At 36.5% G+C, this 19,831-nt stretch overlaps 1 protein-coding gene and 1 pseudogene across 5 annotated transcripts; both read left to right on the top strand.

Moving 5' to 3' along the window:
- Positions 1–5,090, top strand: LOC125261208 (gastrula zinc finger protein XlCGF8.2DB-like). Of its 5 annotated transcripts, XM_048179822.1 has the most exons (5): positions 39–79; positions 468–516; positions 672–722; positions 1,478–1,711; positions 1,892–5,090. In XM_048179822.1, exons 4-5 carry the CDS (start codon positions 1,627–1,629, stop codon positions 2,851–2,853), a joined length of 1,047 nt encoding a protein of 348 aa, XP_048035779.1. In that variant the 5' UTR covers positions 39–79; positions 468–516; positions 672–722; positions 1,478–1,626; the 3' UTR covers positions 2,854–5,090. The 5 variants fall into 5 exon arrangements, with proteins under 5 accessions (XP_048035776.1, XP_048035777.1, XP_048035779.1 ...); XM_048179820.1 differs by lacking the exon at positions 468–516 and having other exon boundaries at positions 16–79; XM_048179821.1 differs by lacking the exon at positions 39–79 and having other exon boundaries at positions 86–516.
- A 4,900-nt stretch (positions 5,091–9,990) lies between these two features.
- Positions 9,991–18,748, top strand: LOC125261214 (annotated as a pseudogene).
- Positions 18,749–19,831: the final 1,083 nt, after the last annotated feature.

Below are 19,831 nucleotides of genomic sequence, written 5' to 3'. Positions count from 1 at the left end.
TGTGTATACGAACCGCCGTAAAACAAAACGAAGAAGAAGAACATGGATGTTGTGTCTGTTGTTATTCTGCTGAGGGAAGGTATGTGTTTTTAGCCTTTCAGTGTTTAATGTGTTTAAAGCGTTATAAGACGGTAGTGCTCCCGACGACGGTATTAATATTGAAAGCATTTTGCGTTAGTAATGTAAAACAAATGTGGATTATTGCTGAATGCAATTATAATGGCGTGAGGCCTGTTCAAATCAACTAGAAGTAAAATCGAACAAAATTGGAATGTTTAATATAGTTATATTTTATCTACATTTTATTACAGAAGATGCATTTATTATCTCGTGCATTATACTATAAAGTCATTGTACTCTATTCCTGTGTCACTATCACTGCATAAAGCTAGTGAAATCTTAGGTGTTATGTGTTTTATTTAATTTTTTTAAGAGTGTCGTGTTTTTGGGTGGTTTTATTCTGCTAGTGAATGATTGAAGTGGATTTTGCTGGATACGATTGAAACACATGTACAGGTAATATTGTATCGCAAAATAAAATAATGTTAGAAATAGTGCATTTTATTTTACTTAAAGAGGTTGAAGCCTTATTTTAGAACCATTGAGAGTTTTAGCATTGTGACATTATTTTCACCCGTTCAACTCAGTCTTTATCCTTTTAATTTTCACAGGGTTCCTACGCAGTTTGGAAAAGTATGGAATTTGATTTGAATAATTTCCAGGTCTGGATAAGTATTGAAAAAGAAAGAGTATGGAAAAATATTTTTGCTTCCAGACTATTGCCCCTATTGAGCTTTCTAAAATATAAAAAAAATAAATTTATCATACAAGCAGAGTGTTTTCATGGCAAAAGTTTAGCGATCATTTAGTGGTTGTTGAACAACTGTATGAATTCAAGGTGCACATTTTTATTATGCAAAACTTTTTGTCTTTACAATAACCGAGTCTTTTTTTGAACTTCACTAAATGAATGTGTGTGAACAATCAGCGAACAATCATCTAAATCAGACTGTATTAAATTACAAATATAATGCTGAAAATAATGCTGTAAAAACTATTTAAATATGGTTTATTCATGTTAAATATAGTCTGAAAAAGCAACAGAGAGGTTTGTAAATTTGAGTCTGGAAAAGTATGGAATTTGAAATGGAAAATGTGTAGGAAACATTTTTCATACGTTTCCCATAAAAAGCAAAAGTAAATGTTTAATATGGCTGAGTAATTTTGCTGTAATTTTGCAGTATTACTAGAAAATGTACTGATTATATCAGAGGTCTTAAATCCTTCTCCTGGGGATCCACTGTCCTGAGTTTAGCTCCAACCCCAATCAAACACAGCTGATAATGGTCAGGATAGCTTTGGAATCACAGACAGGCATGCTGAAGCTGGTTGGAAATAAACTTTTCAGGACAGTGGGTCTACAAGAGAAGTGTTGAAGACCTCTGGATTAAATCATTACTTAAATTTGATTTGGCAGATCTGGACCTCCATACCACATCAAAGTGAAGCTGCTACCAGAGATGGCAATATTTCAGTCATTCTACGAGTGAAGAGGCCACATGGATTCAAACAAGCAGGAGTAATTCTGGCGTAACAACTAATCCTGCTTAACACACTATTGAAAAGATGGAATTTGTCAGAGTGGTGATTGGGGACGTGAGTGATCCAGAACCATTCAAAATTTTAAAGGATGACTGCGAGGAACAAAAAGGTTGGTCCCCGGTTTTATCAACTTATGGTGATTGCAGGGTCTACTTATTTATGTAAATCATATGACTTGTTAATATTACATCATAATCATCATAATAATTTTTAAGGAAAAATGTGCATAATCACTGCAGCAATTCAGCGAGTGTGGAAAAAAAATGTCTTGTTTATTTTTTCATTTTAGACCTGTTGGAGGTGAAAGAGGAAAGTCAAGAGTTGAATGAAGTTAAGGAGAAATGTCAGTTTGAGGAACCTCATGCATTCATAACTAGTGAAAATCTTTGCTCACAGACTGAAAATAAATGTACACAGAAAACCGCTCTCATCTGCCCTCATTGTGGAAAGTGTTTTAAACAAAGAGGACACCTTGATGATCACATAAGGACTCACACCGGAGAGAAGCCTTACACATGCCTTCAGTGTGGAAAGAGTTTCACACATAAAGGAAACCTTAAGGATCACATGAGAATTCACTCTGGAGAGAGGCGATTCGCATGTCAGCAGTGCGGAAAAAGATTCACACATAAAGCAAACCTTACAGATCATATAAGGATTCACACTGGAGAGAAGCCTTTCACATGCACACAGTGCGGAAGGAGTTTCACACATGCAACAAGTCTCAAAACTCACCTGCTCACTCACTCTGGAGAAAGGCCATTTAACTGTGAACAGTGTGGTCAAAAATTCATTTTAGCGGCACACTTAAAAAGACACCTTAAAATCCACACAAATGAGAGGCCCTATGTGTGTTCTTTTTGTGGGAAGAGTTTTTTATGGCTCTGCTATTTTAAAGACCACCAGAAAAAACACACCGGTGTGAAAGCTCATGTGTGCTCTGAGTGTGGCAGTGCTTTTACTAGAGCCAGTGAATTGAAAATGCACCAAAGAATCCATACTGGAGAAAAACCGTACAAGTGCTCATATTGTGGAAAGAGTTTCGCTGAATCTGGAAACCTGAAAAAACATGAGCGAGTGCACACTGGAGAGAAGCCGTACCAGTGCCCTTCATGTGGGAGGGGTTTCAGCCAATTCAGCCATCTACTGAGACATTTAAAACAGCAAAACTGCCCAAAGTTGTCACAGTTCATCTTCAGGCCCCAAGATGAGCAAAGTTCATCCCCAGGTGCAACACTTTCAAGTACATAGTAATTCTGTTGAATCAAAGACTCCCAAAATAGCAGTTTTATCTACAAGGATGGACTGATGTTTCTAGTCATCTGGGATGACTTGAAATTGAAGCATTGAAGGTCAATATATTACTGTATCTGTTACTGTATTATTAAGCTTTACATAACCTGGATTTCATAATATATATCCATAGAAGCTGACATGGCATTAAAAACATCATCAAAGTGGGTAACTTTTTAAAATACATTACTTGGAATGATGAAACTTAGTACAGAGTAGTAGGTTGCTGTGAAGTACCATGTTCTTAGAGGTGTTTTTCTTATGTTGAAGTAGAAAAAAAAATATATATTGATGTGGGATGGTTCACTCAGAAATGAAATTTGTCATCATCATCTCTCTTGCATGTTGCTCCAAACCTCTATGATTTCTTTCTGCTGAACACAAAAGGAGATATTTAAAGGGATAGTTCACCCAAAAATGATTCCATGATTTACTCACCCTCAAGCCATCCTAGGTGTATATGAATATCTCATTTCAGACGAACGCAATCAGAGATATATTTAAAAAAATATCCCTAGTCCTCCAAGGTTTATAATGGTTGTGAGTGGTACCCCAAATCCTGAAGACAAAAAAAATAAAATAAAATCCATCCATAAAAAAATTATTCCATACGACTCCAGGGGGTTAATAAAGGCTTTCTGAAGTGAATCGATGCATTTGTGTAAGACAAGTGTCCTTATTTAAAACTTTATAAAGTAAAATAACGAGCTTCTGGCGCGACAGCCATACGCATTCGACGTACGTCCAAAAAGCGTTAACTTCTATGACGTAGTACACAATGCCATGATGTTCTACACAATGACATGACAAACAGCCATAGACTGTAAAAATAAATATGGGCGTAGTGTCTATAACGCCACCCATAGATTTCTGAAGAGCATTTTTTAAGCCAAAAAGTGGTCGTTGCCATCGTTACCAAATATTGATATATTGTCCATTGTTCGCATCACATTTCTTCTGAATGATCTGCTCTCCATCATCAATCTTCAAGAAATTATGCAATCTGAACAGTGTTTATGTTGTAAAACTGTATACGATTGTATATATTAGACTCTCACTAACAAATGAGCCTGCATCCAAAGTATAATTTTTCAAAACAGTGCAGCAGTTTTAGTTCTAATATCCAAGCAGTTCTGTCAAATTTTGTGGTGTCTTGAGAGGCATATTCTCCAATCATTATAATAGTAAATCTCACGAACAAAACTTTTAGCCAATGCTAAGACGATCCAACAACATGTTCTGTTTATCTTCCGCATGTGTGCACATGTACACAGACATACATCTGTCTCTTATTCGATAATTGTATGAAAAAAGCACAAACACGGTAGAGATACCAAATTCAGCGGCTGAGGTAACATGACGGCTCACAGACAGCAGCGGAAATCCACCTGGCATTCAAGTGGCCACGCCCTTAATTATGCATAATTTTTAGGCTTAATATAATTTAAAGGGATGAGTTATAAAAAAATTCACCCCCCTCAGAGTTGTCATATAGACCAAACCCACAATTTGTACCAGGCTGTAAACATGTTGGGTTTTTTTCTGCTGTAAAGTTGGGCATTTTAACATGGGGCTCAATGAGATTCTGCTCTCTTTTGGAGCCTTTCCCTAGCAGCCAATCATTGAAATGCAATTTAAGTCATTTCCGTATTGGCTTCAAGAGAAACTGAGGGAGGTTGGCGCTTGCGAACAACATGCAGTTTGAAAATGAAATCCTTCAATTTCGTTTTTTGGTGAACTATCCCTTTAAGCCTTATATCCAAGCTCTTTGTTTATACCCTGCTTTTTTCCACACAAACGTGCAATTCTGACTGTCAAGCGCCAAGTACAATAAATGCAGACTCTTTCTAAAATCCCTTTGTTTTCCATAGAAGAAGAAAAAAATTGAAGTTTTGAGCAACATTGGACACTAGATTGTGACAAATTCTCATTTCAGCGTTAACTGTGCCTTTCTGTCAATTATAGTGGAGAACTAAAGATAATTAACTGCAGTGAGATCAGTAAGGTTTTAGTGATTAACCAAGATTAACCAGTCAACTGGTAGAACATGACACTATCAGTGCCAAAATCAGTTTGATTTTCAAGTAACACAATTGTTGATAGAATGTATACATTGAATGCATTGAATGCAAACTGAATAAATGTTTAATGCTTGTTCACCTTTAGAAAGTCTTGTGGATAAAGTACATTTTCTATGTTTTGTGTACTTTGTTTGCAAACATCAGTCAAGCTTGGTTGTTATAGCTTTTCTTACAGTTCACATTTCTGAAACATTTAGATACCCCTTTACCACATTAAGCCTTATGCTACTGCAAAAACACCACAAAATGAGGATTTTAATGTCAGTGTTTATTGGCAATATATAGAAAAATACATAAACTCTGTCATTACTGTCAAGGATCTTTTTACACAATGCCGACTAGTAAAAAAACATGATGTTTCAAATACATACAATATAAACTTCAAAACCACTGTAGTGACAAAGTGTCTATGATTGTCCTCTTTTGGGGACTTGTGTAGGTTACTAACACTACTAATAGTTAAACATATGAAAACCACATCTCAATGTTGTTATTGCATGATAAATTTGTTACTACCCTTGATGTGAGGACCATGTCTCTTATTAACTCTTGTCACCACTACAAACTAGTGAGTGGTGATGGTGGTGACTGAGAGTGTGCATGTTTGCATTTATCACCTATATGTTACATCAATTTTTGTTACTTGTCATTAGTTAAACAATTTAATCGCACTGGCAGGAAAACTGGTTTCAGTGTGGAGTCCTGCTGAACATTCAAATTCATCTGTTTGAAAGCTAGTCAGATTACCCAGGTGAAAAACCAAGTATACTTGAATGGTTGAATACCTGAGTGGTTGAGAGGAGCTCGATGCAGTGCTGAGTGCTTTAAGACAAATATCCTTATTTAAAACTATATAAAGTAAAATAATGAGCTTCTGGCAGGATAGCCATATGCATTCGACGTACGTCCAAAAAGCGTTAACTTCTGTGATGTAGTACACAATGACATGAGTCATGACATAGTATGTTATGGCGCATTGCGCTTGATACATATGCAAATCATTTTGTGCAACAGAACTTTCTTATTTTAGACTTAAATACATGTTTCCTCTCATATTAACTAGGGATGGTATTAACTAGGGACTAGTTATTAACAGTGAATGGTAACTAAAGGTAAGATTCAGTGTATTGTCTCCCTTTGTGTTCAATAGACAAATGGAACAACATGAGGTTTACCCCAATAATGTTCCTTTTTATATTTTGTGAATACAGGTGCTGGTCATATAATTAGAATATCATCAAAAAGTTGATTTATTTCACTAATTCCATTCAAAAAGTGAAACTTGTATATTATATTCATTCATTACACACAGACTGATACATTTCAAATGTTTATTTATTTTAATTTTGATGATTATAACTGACAACTAAGGAAAATCCCAAATTCAGTATCTCAGAAAATTAGAATATTATTTAAGACCAATACAAATAAAGGATTTTTAGAAACCTTGGCCAACTGAAAAGTATGAGCATGTACAGCACTCAATACTTAGTTGGGGCTCCTTTTGCCTGAATTACTGCAGCAATGCGGCGTGGCATGGAGTCGATCAGTCTGTGGCACTGCTCAGGTGTTATGAGAGCTCAGGTTGCTCTGATAGTGGCCTTCAGCTCTTCTGCATTGTTGGGTCTGGCATATCGCATCTTCCTCTTCACAATACCCCATAGATTTTCTATGAGGTTAAGGTCAGGCAAGTTTGCTGGCCAATTAAGAACAGTGATACCATGGTCCTTAAACCAGGTATTGGTAGCTTTGGCACTGTGTGCAGGTGCCAAGTCCTGTTGGAAAATGAAATCTGCATCTCCATAAAGTTAAAGTCTAGATAAAAAACTTCCTGGTATATGGCTGCGTTGACCTTGGACCTCAGAAAACACAGTGGACCAACACCAGCAGATGACATGGCACCCCAAACCATCACTGACTATAGAAACTTTACACTGGACCTCAAGCAACGTGGATTGTGTGCCTCTCCTCTCTTCCTCCAGACTCTGGGACCCTGATTTCCAAAGGAAATGCAAAATTTACTTTCATCAGAGAACATAACTTTGGACCACTCAGCAGCAGTCCAGTCCTTTTTGCAGTTCAGACGCTTCTGATGCGGTCTGTTGTTCAAGAGTGGCTTGACACAAGGAATGTGACAGCTGAAACCCATGTCTTGCATACGTCTGTCCGTAGTGGTTCTTGAAGCACTGACTCCAGCTGCAGTCCACTCTTTCTGAATCTCCCCCACATTTTTGAATGGGTTTTGTTTCACAATCCTCTCCAGGGTGCGGTTATCCCTATTGCTTGTACACTTTTTTCTACCTCATCTTTTCCTTCCCTTCGCCTCTCTATTAATGTGCTTTGACACAGAGCTCTGTGAACAGCCAGCCTCTTTTGCAATGACCTTTTGTGTCTTGCCCTCCTTGTGCAAGGTGTCAATGGTCGTCTTTTGGACAACTGTCAAGTCAGCAGTCTTCCCCACGATTGTGTAGCCTACAGAACTAGACTGAGAGACCATTTAAAGGCCTTTGCAGGTGTTTTGAGTTAATTAGCTGATTAGAGTGTGGCACCATGGTGTCTTCAATATTGAACCTTTTCACAATATTCTAATTTTCTGAGATACTAAATTTGGGATTTTCCTTAGTTGTCAGTTATAATCATCAAAATTAAAAGAAATAAACATTTGAAATATATCAGTCTGTGTGTAACGAATGAACATAATATACAAGTTTCACTTTTTTATGACCAGCACCTGTAAATTCAATGAGTAACTAAATATGTGTGTTAGCTATTTAACATGTTATTGTAGGCTGATTTATACAATTTAATTAAGTTACTGAATTAAAAAAAAAAAAAAAATAAAAAGTGCAGGTAATATGGTAACCTTTGTAGCCTTTATTATAGTTCAAATTTGACAAATTACCAAATTATTGTTAAAAAAAAATTATTTGATCTCTTTCTGTTTTATATTATTGTTTTATATTAAAGCTGTTTTACTTTGAAAGATAACAGAAAGAAAAAAAAAAAAATTAATGACAGCATGTGAAATAATAGAAGAGAGTCAGACTGGTAACCCAAAGGTTGCAGGTTCGATTCTCAATACCAGCAGGAAATGACTGAAGTGCTCTTGTGCAAAGCCCTCAATCGCTGCAGCAAAATGGCTGCCCACTGCTCTGGGTGTTTATGTTCACTACTCATTAATCCTAATGTGTGTGCACTAACTTGGATGGGTTAAATGCAAAGGACAAATTCCAAGTATAGGACCTTAATCTCCTAAGAAGGTAAATATGTTATCAATCTCTAATGCAGAGTGTTGGAATATGTGTGCGGTATCGCTGTCTTTCTGTTCAACTCAAAGCTCAACTGGCTAGACCAGGGGTGTCCAATCCTGCTCCTGGAGGGCCACTGCAAAGTTTAGCTCCATCCCCAATTAAACACACCTGAACCAGCTAATCATGGTCTGACTAGTCATACTAGAAACTTCCAGGGAGGTGTATAGAGGCAAGTTGGAGCAGGACAGTGGCCCTCTAAGACACTTAAAGGGTTAGTTCACCCAAAAATTAAAATTCTGTAATTTATTACTTACCCTCATGCCGTTCCACACTCGTAAGACCTTCGTTAATCTTCAGAACACAAATTAAGATATTTTAGTTGAAATCTGATGGCTCTGTGAGGCCTTCATAGGGAGCAATGACATTTCCTCTCTCAAGATCCATAAAGGTACTAAAAGCATATTTAAATCGGTTCATGTGAGTACAGTGGTTCAATATTAATATTATAAAGCGACGAGAATATTTTTGGAGCGCCAAAAAAAACTAAATAACGACTTATATAGTCATGGCCGATTTCAAAACACTGCTTCAGGAAGCATCGGAGCATAAATGAATCAGCGTGTCGAATCAGCGGTTCGGAGTGCCAAAGTCACGTGATTTCAGCAGTTGGCAGTTTGACACACGATCTGAATCATGATTCGATACACTGATTCATTTATGCTCCGATGCTTCATGAAATATTGTTTTGAAATCGGCCATCACTAAATAAGTTGTTATTTTGGGTTTTTTTGGGGCACCAAAAATATTCTCATCACTTTATAATATAAATATTGAACCACAGTACTCGCATGAACTGTTTTAAATATGTTTTTAGTACCTTTATGGATCTTGAGAGAGGAAATGTCATTGCTCCCTATGGAGGCCTGACGGAGTCATCGGATTTCAACTAAAATATCTTCATTTGCGTTCTAAAGAACAAAACATTTTTGGGTGAACTAACCCTTTAATATTTAATATCACAGTATAATATATGTCTGTATTAGTGATCAGCTGAATATTTCAATGTTATTTCCATCATTTTGACAGACAAAAATATTACCAGCTTTAGAAACATTCCAGTAAACACTTCTAATAGTGAAAATGGGAGACAATTACACTTTAAAGCATTCGTGTGAAAACAAACTTGGAAAGAGATGTAAGGATTAGGGTAGAAAAGCAAGAGATTCTTAGTGCATTCCAGTTAATTTTTCATGGAATATATAAAATAAATCAGGACTCAGGAGAGCAGACCACAAATGTGAAGTAGCCTAGGCCTATGTATTTTTTCATACTGTTACAGCAGAAAACAAAGGAGATAAAAAAATAATCAGGAGGAAAATAATGCAGTGATTGAAAAGAGCTCTTGCCATATATGTTCTTGGTATATCATGTGACATTAAAATACCAAGTTATTCTCCTGACATTTGAAAATAGAACAAAAAAGGAAAATTTGCAGCTCATCAGATAGATAGATAAGGATTATTTGAAGTGTAACATTATGATTTGAAATGACTTGTTTCGTTTTTTTGTTTTTTTTTTTGTTTTTTTTTGAGTGGAACTTCCCGAAACCGGAAGTGCATCCTATAATCCAAAATGCAGGTAAAAAGATACTGTGGCATTTGAGGTTTCGAGTTTAATTTTAATTTCAATAATTTGCACATGTGTCTGGAATTAAACTAATAATGAGGTCCTTTCTTTGTTTACATAGGCCCTATGTTCTAAAAAAACAAAACACTAGAATCTAATTAGTTAATCTAGAAAGCAGCTTATAAACACCTTAAAGTAGATTTAAATGCATTCTTAATATTTCCCTGTCCTTTATTTATGTTTTGTCTCAAAATTTGGTTTTGCAACACTTTATACCCTTTCCCCCCACGCATCAAGCTAACTACAGTTCAGTAGGTGGCGGTAATTCATCTAAGTTTCTTTGCCACCCGCCAATAACAACACATGAAGAACAGCAACAACAACAACTCAAACTCTTCAGCCCTCTGGTCTTGTTTATGGAGCATTTGGTAAGTGCTGGTTCTAGTTCAATTAAGTTATTGTTCTTATCGTTTCTTCTTGATAATGGGAGTAATTTTAATGTCTTATATTTGACTTTCTGTAACTGAAGTGGACTCAGTGCTGTCTGGAAATTGCATAGATTCATTGAGGGAACCTGGAGTCAGAGAGCATTTGAGAATGTTTTCATTCAATCTCAATCTTTTCAGTGACTCGTAGTTTAGTGGATTCACTCCCGCATTTAAATGCATTATTCACTCCCGAATCTTTGCAGTTTGCACGTGACTGTTGGTCCACTTAACAGCATGAAAAAAATGACTTTAATGCCAATAATGATTACATACGGAAGCGAGCAAACATAGAGCTGTGCGATATTGACAAAAATGATATCTCGATATTTTCTGGGATTTTGTCGATGACTAAAGACGATGTATTTTTTTTATTGTGTTGTTGCCTTTGTAGGTTTAGGTAGGACTTAAACATAGACAGCTGACTTCTGGAGATTTTGATATTTTTCATATTCTGTGAACATATCCAATAAGTTTAAATTGATTTTTACATTTTATCAGAGTTTCTGTGTGTCTTAAAAAGTATTATTTCTCTCTTCCACAAATTAAGGTTTTAAAAAGTCTTAAATCAAAGCAGGAAGTCTCATAAAGTTGTGGCTTTAAATGTTGCATGCACTGCAAAAATAAATGTCTTCCTCATTATCTTTCTTTTTTTTCCCCAGTACAAATAGACTATCTAAAGATTCTCAAATATATTTACTTAAAATGCAAAATGACAATGTGATGTCTTGTTTTCTGAGAAAAAGAAAAAAGGGAGTTTACACATTAAACAAAAACAAATATCGGTTAGTGGGCAATGAAAACTAGAATTTCTAATTAAGTTGTTTTTTCTGAGCCCATTGGCAGATATCTATTCTTGTTTTAAAACCCACTTAATTTTGATCAGTTTCACTGAAAATAAGACTTATTATCTTATATCATTTTCTTCTCATATAAATGTATCTTGATTTAAGAATCGTTTTACTGGAAAACAAGACAACAATACTGAAAACACCAAGAATATATTTTTTGCCATGTGATCAGAAGATAGAGTAAAAATTATGTCCATATTCTAGTGGTTAGGAGCAGAGGTTTTCAAGCCTTAAAGGGGTCATGAATTGAGAAATCAACTTTTGATTGAGCTTTTGTTTTGATATATAAGAGGTCATCATACTATAAGAATATCCTGTAAGTTTCAGAACTGAAACTTCCTAATTAGTTCAGTAAAAGCTTTTATTGACACCAGGCCCAGCGAACAACTGATCCTGGAATGTGCCTATCATAGATAGGTGAAATGCTGCCTCTGCAGAAGAAATCGACATTGCAACGATAGCCCGGCCCACTGGCGTGTTAGTGAGACGAGAAGGAGAGAAGAGCATTACAGGACAAAAATAACATTACCTTTCAAAGGATCCTAATGCTAGGAATATGGTTATTTATTTTCAATAATGTGAATGTCTCAGCTGAGCATTACACGGAGTACATTTCACTGTGGATTCTTTGGTAAATCAGTCACATTTCAGTGTAGGCTTTGCAAACAGACTTTTACGATATGGACTCGACAGTGATGCAACAACATGTAAATAACTGTTCATTCTAATGCCTGATCTGATATGTAATGTTTCATGTACAATCGGATGTTCTTTGTCTATGTGTCAGTAAATCAAACCAGTGACTTAAAGGTGCTAAAGAGGATGTTTTGTTTATACATTTTTGCAATATTACTTGAAACTGTCTTTACTAACTGATAAAAGACTATTTATTAGGTGCACTGAAAGTAATAATATTAATATACATCATCTGTGCACGAGGTAGGGCCTTAAAAACATCAGCCAATCGTTTGCGCGATCATCGCGTAAACGATTGGCCCCCTGGCTTGTCAATCACTGCTGTGACGTTCCTTGTGAGAGACGTGCTCGGATTGGCCCTCTGGCTTGTCAATCACTGCCATGACGTTCCTTGTGAGAGACGAGCGCGGCTGCACTCTCCAGTAACTTTCCACACTCCACAGGCGCCGCATGCTATGTTTTTGTCAGGAGACAGGAGTAACAACTGCAGATTATGAGTTACCTGCGGTGAGTCCGACATAATAAATCCACAGACACGACACAGCGAATGCTGGTGGTAAACACTCGTGTTCCAATACTGGTGCACGAGTTTTGGGAGGCGTTCCTTTGAAATCAGCTGTGAAGGAGGGGGGTTGTTCTTACGCATGCGCTCATTTCAAAAACTCAGTAACAGTCTTTGGATTCTCAGTTGACGAAAAAATCCTCTCTATCACCTTTAATGTTCATCTTCACATTGTTTCTCTTAGTAGGATAAAAATAATCTGTTATTTAAATTGCATATAGAAAGCAATCAAAGAACGCTCCCTTTACAATTGCTAGAGCTGTCAATCAAACAGCACGAGCTGGAGCTGTCAATTAAACAGGTTGAGATCCTGACACCTTGCACTTCTGGACACTCCAGGTTGGTTGTGGTTGTGGAACATAGTGGTACTGGAGACCATAAATGGTTCCTGATGGTTTCACACTTAATTATTTTCCTTAATTCTAAATTATTTTGCAGTTAATATGTCTTTTCTTCTCCAACTGTTTTTGTCTGACCCTGCTGACCCAATGAGCATTTCACTGTCCAATGTTCTTCTCATGAGCATTTAATCATTTTTGACTTTTCAGTCTGAGTTAAATCTGTTTTTTGGCTCATTTTGCTTGTAAAAGAAAACCTTCCCAATAATTATGCACACTTGAATATAAGGCATTTTTCATTTCTAGCCTTCGTGAACAATTATATATCACTTATATATGATTAAATGCAAAATTAATGGTAGTTATTAAGTTTGATGTCGTTTGGAATTGGTAAAATGTGCCTAGAAAAAAATATGATCAGAAAATCAACTTGCATGCATAATAATTATGCATGCACTGTATGGCATTATATTTAGATTGTGACATGAAAGGTTGCAGTGATGAACATTGTAGCCGATCACAGACATGTTGTTGAGCGCATGAAAGCAGTGATCTCGTCATTGCAACTCAATTTCTGCACACTAACGAATGCTTTCATCTTAACTATCAGTGCAAACGCGATGTAACTAAGAGATTTGTTGAATAAAAAGGGAGTTTTGGTCTGAGTCCAGAACTCAGTCACTGATAAACTTGCGCTGTTTGATTGACAGCTCCAGCGATTGTAAAGGGAGCGTTCTTTGATCACTTTCTAAATATAATTTAATCACTGTTTAAATAGCAGATTATATTCATCCTACAGAAACAATGTGAAGTTGACCATTTAGTCACTGGTTTGATTACTGACACATAGACAAAGAATATCTGACCGCACATGAAACATTACATATCAGATCAGGCATTAGAATTAACACAGTTACTTACATGTTGTTGCATTACTGTTGAGTCCATATCAAAAAGTCTTTTTGCTAAGATGACGCAGAAATGCGACTGATTTACCAAAGAATCCACAGTGAAATGTACTGGATACAAATAAATAATGCTCAACTGAGACATTCACATTGTTGAAAATAAATAACCATATTCCTAGCATTAAGATCCTTTGAAAGGTAATGTTATTTATAGTCCTGTATCGCTCTCCTCATCATCTCACTAACACACCAGTGGGTGGGACTAACGTTGCAAAGATGTAGGCATTGATTTCTTCTGTGGAGGCAGGATATCACCTATCTAGATTTCTCAATTCATCACCCTTTTAAATCTGAAAATAAAATATTTAGGTTACAACTGCATCTGGCTGAAAAAAACAAAAACAAACAAAAAAAAGCAGTGATTGACTTTCTTATTGTTAGTTTCAGTGCTTTTAATGTAATCTTATTAAAAAAGAACTGTTTAAGAACTGTTATTTAGCTCAAACAAGTAACCTTTTGGTAAGGAGACCTCAGAGCTGGAATTAAACTGGAATGAAAAAAAAAAAGTTTCTATCAATACTAACTGAAATAGAAAATAATTAATTTATAATTCTTGCACAGAAGAGAGACTTGGTGATGTTTCCAAACAAAGGAAAAAATGTATATCGGTATCAGCTATCGGCCAAAATCATTTTAATGTTTTCCTTTAGTGTAATGTATTTGTTTGTGCATGTATAAGATCTGCAAAGTTACAAAGCTCATAGTGTTCTACAAAGGGATTTATTCTATCTAACAGTACATCTATCTGTCTAAAAGGTAAGAGTGTAACAAAATAAAAAATTACCACTGTGAAACATTCTGCTCAAGTCATGCTAGCAATATTGTTTCCAATCTATCTGCTTGATCACTTGCATTTTCAGAATTTCTTAAGCTTAAACTGATAAGTAAATACAACATTAACTGCGTTTACAATTGCTTTAGAAACCTTGCAAGCTGAAGCTCGCGATTATGGTAAGGGGCGTTACATTACAGACACATGCTTGAGGTTTTAGGCCAATAACAATGCACTGGGTCAGCTGGCCAGTCAGAGCACTCTGAGCTTTTCAGAAGTAGGGGCTTTGTAGAAATTGGTGCATTTCAGACAGACTGGGAATAGACATACTGCACTATTGTACAGTATGTGAAAAATAATGTGTTTTTTGAGCATTAAAAGCACGTTAACCTATTCTATTACAAACAATAAAATAGCATAATATGAGCCCTTTGAACTGTTATATAAAATCAATATCAACAATTCAATAATTGCAGTCGTGCTGATATTCAGGACTGAGAACAGCACTCTTGTTTGTATGATGCTGTTTAACTGCACCATATAGAAATGTATACCAAAAACTCATATAGGGGCATTTTTGTCCCCATATCTTGAATTTTGGGGGCATTTTAACTTCTTTCTAGGACTCATCATGGTTTGTTTTTGTTTGCAATGTGAGTGACATACTCGATAATGTCAGCTTCCACGTTGTTAAAATAACAATTATCATGTTCTCGTCAAACATACATATCACACACCCCTTACAATTACTCTATTATAGCTCTTCTTTTTGTATCCAGTGTCAGACACAGTGGTCTCGTTTAAAATTTAAAATGCATTTAATTTAAAGTGTAATTAATTGTATGAATTAATGAATGAATTAACTGTATGTACTGCATAATCACTTTTTTCAGATCTGGTCTTCCATAAAACAGCAATGAGCTGTGATGCTGTAAATAAGGAGTTTGTTAAAGAGGAGAATGACAATATGGGAAATTCAGAAGCATGCCGAGTGAAACATGAAGATTCTGAGGAACAAAGAGGTTGGTGTCTGTACTTGATTCTTCATTAATGAATGTTGAAAAAATGTGAATGTAATAAATTTTCTGACTGATTAATAGAATCGTAGGTTGTTACATATTTATAGAAGCAAAAGACAGCATAGTTGTTAACAATTGGCCAAGGACAAATAGAAGTGACATTTAAAAATCACATGTAAAAAAAAAAAAAAATAAATAAATAAATAAATATATATATATATATATATATTTTTTTTTTTTTTTTTTTTTCTTTTTTTTTTTTTTTTTTAGACATGAGCATGCAAGAGAAAAGTGAAGAATTGAATGAAATGGAGACGAAACACCAGTATCAGGAACTTCATGATGCCATATCTGGGGGAATACAAGGACAAAACATTTCTCAAAGAGCAGAAGCCAAAAAGTCTTTTACTTGCCCTCAATGTGGAAAGAGCGTCTCATGTAAAGGAAGCCTCAAGGATCACATAAGAGTTCACACTGGAGAGAAACCTTTCACATGCCTTCAATGTGGAAAGAGTTTCAAATATAAAACAACCATTCGGATTCACACAAGACTTCACACTGGTGAGAAGCCATTTACATGCCCTCAGTGTGGAAAGAGTTTCACACAGAAAGGAGCCTTTAAGATTCATATAAGAATTCACACTGAAGAGAAGCCGTTCACGTGTGATCGGTGTGGAAAGAGTTTTAAATGGTCAAGAAGTCTTAAAGTTCATAAGCTCATTCACTCTGGAGAAAAGCCATTTGATTGTGATCAGTGCGATAAAAAGTTTGTCAAGGAATCAGATTTAAAGGGCCACATGAAAGTTCACACAAAAGAGAAGCCTTACTTGTGTTCTGTTTGTGGAAAGGCGTTTTCATGGTTGGGCCGTTTTAAAGACCATCAGAAAATACACACTGGTCTAAAAGAGTATTTGTGCTCCGATTGTGGTAAAGCCTTTACTACAGCCACTGAGTTGAAAGTGCACCGAAGGATCCACACTGGAGAAAGACCTTACAAGTGTTCATATTGTGAAAAAGTTTCAAGCAGTTAGGAGGCCTGCAAGGACATGAGAGAATTCACACTGGAGAGAAGCCGTATCAATGCTATCAATGTGGAAAGAGATTCGGCCACTCCAGAACTGCACAGATTCACAGAAAGAAGCATTGCCCAAAATTAAATGGAATGTCAGTACAATTGGAGATACAAGACCATAAGAGCAATATTAGCAGATATTAATAAGTGCTGAATTATTGCCCTTGTTTTATTTTTTCCTGTTATTCGTGATTCAAAATGTGAAAAAAATCCCAACATGCCAAATTGGAGCATGCAGACATTTACTGAATGAAAACACATGTGATAAAGTTTAAAATCTTCATTTGTGGTTTTTCATAGACTTGCATTACTGTAATTATCTGGATGTTTATTGTTGTGCTCCTGAGTCACATGTTTCTTAAGCCCAGAACACACCAAACCGATGGTCAACTAAGTTTTCTCAGTGTGTTTCGCACCGTCGGCTGAAGTTGGTCCTCGTTGGCTATTTTTCGGACGATTTGACGTTAAATCGGCGTTGGAGCTCGTCGGTCAGTCAGGCCATCTGATTATTCTGATTGGCTGTTCAGCTAATACCACCTGCTGGTACGGAAAAACATTTCTTCTTACGCAGGTGCAGAATGGATGTGCTACTTGGCCGTCGGATGTCGAGCGTCGGTTTGGTGTGTCAGGGTAACTTTGGGCCCGGATGCTGCCGACGTGAGGCAACCCCGCAGTCTGCTTTTGTCGCCACTAGTTCGTTGGCGTCGGCTTTGTGTGTTCCGGGCTTTAGGGTTCACTGACCCATTTAAGCAGCAGTGAAATAATTAAAGGCCCACTGAATGCCTTAAAATTTGCAGCATTATTCAGTGTGTTGATGTAATTTCCACTGAGACAGGAAGACAGGCTGGGACATAATGAGCGGCTCCTCCCCTTTTTAAAAATAGACAATAGCGTTTTGTTTATATCACAGCTCAGCCAGAGCTGTTGAGCTTGGTAAAGCCGCAGTTGACAGCCACAGTCTAATAGATTCACCTTTTAGATTTAATATAAAACTGTTGCTAAAGCAAAAACAGTGAACAATCATGCTGAGGATGTGTAAAAAGTGGGTAATTTATTTTGGTGCATGGCACCGGCGTTTTCTTTTCTACTCCTCAGTGCTGTTTCTAAGTCCATCTAACTGTTTCTCCTAATCTCCTCCATTTTACTTTAAAATACACTTTAAAATTCTGTGTAGAATTTAAATGGGTTCGATACGTTTTGTGGTCTGCGTCAACTCATATCATCCGTTCTGTGCTCTCGTGTCTCTGGACTGGAGCAGACTGTGTGCGCACTGTGGCAGTTGGTGTGACACTAAAGTTAAAAACCAGACTTCATTCCCCACACTGGAAAGCATGTTTACACTATCCTCGTGTAGCCAGACCTTCAGACTGATGGCAGAAGGACATTTGACTGACATGTACCACAACCGTTCAGTTAGTTTTGTTCCTTGTCATATTTAGGGGCGATGTCCCAACAATAACAGACCAGCGTGCATCTAATAAATGATTAATTCAAGAACGTTGTTCAAGTTACTGCAACAGTGAAGCCGCGAACTTGACATACTTTTTAAAATCCAGTGTTTAGTTGATCCTGATAAGCGCTCATTGTCAACAGTTGTAAACACGCTTCTTCCACGAGGGGGTTTGGCATCACTGCATTTGTTTCCAGTTGGACCATTAAAGAACGCGACACATGTATCCTGGACATCCTGTAGAATTCAACCAACCAGATGACGACTTCGAAAATCCTGAAGTGTTTGCCATATGTGTCAGACGTTCAGCCAACTGTCAGTGGGCATGACGTTTGAGGCTGAGACTATATTTACACTCTGAATCATTCCCTATCCCAAATATACTGCACTATGTGCCATTCACCATATAGAACAGTAATTGTGTGAACAAGTGACCGGTTTCAGTCACAGCTTCAGCGTCTATTTATAGTGAAGAGGGTGGGATGCTTCAGATTTCTAGAGAGCATTTGATTGGACAGAAAATCTGATGAGAAGTTGAAGTGCAGAGTGATGTCATCAAAATCTTTAATCCATATTTGCCGAAGTGAAGTTTTGAATGCTTACATCTTCTAAATGTGAATTTTGTCATTGTTTTGGATCACACTATCTTATAGATAATCTTAAAGGAATAGTTCACTTTAAAATGAAAATTATCTTAAGCTTTACTCACCCTCAAGCCATCCTAGGTGTATATGACTCTCTTCTTTCTGATGAAAAAAATCTGAGAAATATTAATAAATATCCTGACGCATCCGAGCTTTATGATGGCAGTGAATGGGGGTCACTAGTATGAGCTGAAGAAAGTGCTTCCATCTACATCCATCAATCATAAATGTGTGCTCCACATGGCTCCGGGGGGTTAATAAAGGCCTTCTGAAGTGAAACGATGCGTTTGTGTAAAAAAATATCCATATTTAAACAAGTTATGAAGTCAAATATCAAGCTTCCGCATGAGCCGCCTTCTGTATTCAATGTATGAAGGAAGTGTAAAACTCTTGCAGTTCACAAAGCTTATGCTATGTCCTATGCCTTCCCTATTCAACTTACGGAAAAAGTGTAACTGACATGACGCCAGTTTACACTTTCTTCGTAACTTGAATACGGAAGTCGTAAGCTCAATATTTGACTTCATAACTTGTTTAAATATGGATATTTTTTACACAAACGCATCGCTTCGCTTCAGAAGGCCTTTATTAACCCCCCCGGACCCATTTGGAGCACATATTTATGATGGATGGATGTAGATGGAAGCACTTTCTTATACTAGTGACCCCCATTCACTGCCATTATAAAGCTCGGATGCATCAGGATATTTATTAATATTTCTCAGATTGTTTTCATCAGAAAGAAAAGCGTCATATACACCTAGGATGGCTTGAGGGTGAGTAAAGCTTTAGCTAATTTTCATTTGAAAGTGAACTAATCGTTTAAGGCTAACATATTTATACTAAAAGCCAAAAAACTTAAAGTCCCCATAAAATCAAAATTTAACTGAAAAGGAACCAAATGAGATTCCAGTCCTGTTAAAACATCCACTGGCAGAGATGGACTTTATATTAAAACAATTATTCCACAAATGTGACCTGATCCAGCAAAATGAGTCACAGTGACCCAAATTTCAAAATTGAGATTTTGGAATCAATGGAAAGATGAGACAATAAGCTTTAAAATGATATCCTAGTCAAAGTCATACCTTGAATGGTTTTAAAGATATACCCATTCTAAT

The sequence above is a fragment of the Megalobrama amblycephala genome, unplaced genomic scaffold (genome assembly GCF_018812025.1).
Source record: "Megalobrama amblycephala isolate DHTTF-2021 unplaced genomic scaffold, ASM1881202v1 scaffold370, whole genome shotgun sequence".
Lineage (NCBI taxonomy): Eukaryota > Metazoa > Chordata > Actinopteri > Cypriniformes > Xenocyprididae > Megalobrama > Megalobrama amblycephala.
This window is presented reverse-complemented; position numbering and strand designations above follow the sequence as displayed.

Bases quoted from the DNA above. Each gene is read 5' to 3' on its own strand.
- LOC125261208 (XM_048179819.1), top strand. From the start codon at position 1,627: ATGGAATTTGTCAGAGTGGTGATTGGGGACGTGAGTGATCCAGAACCA. The intron at 1,712-1,891 runs GTTGGTCCCCGG...TTTTCATTTTAG, and splicing joins TGACTGCGAGGAACAAAAAG to ACCTGTTGGAGGTGAAAGAG.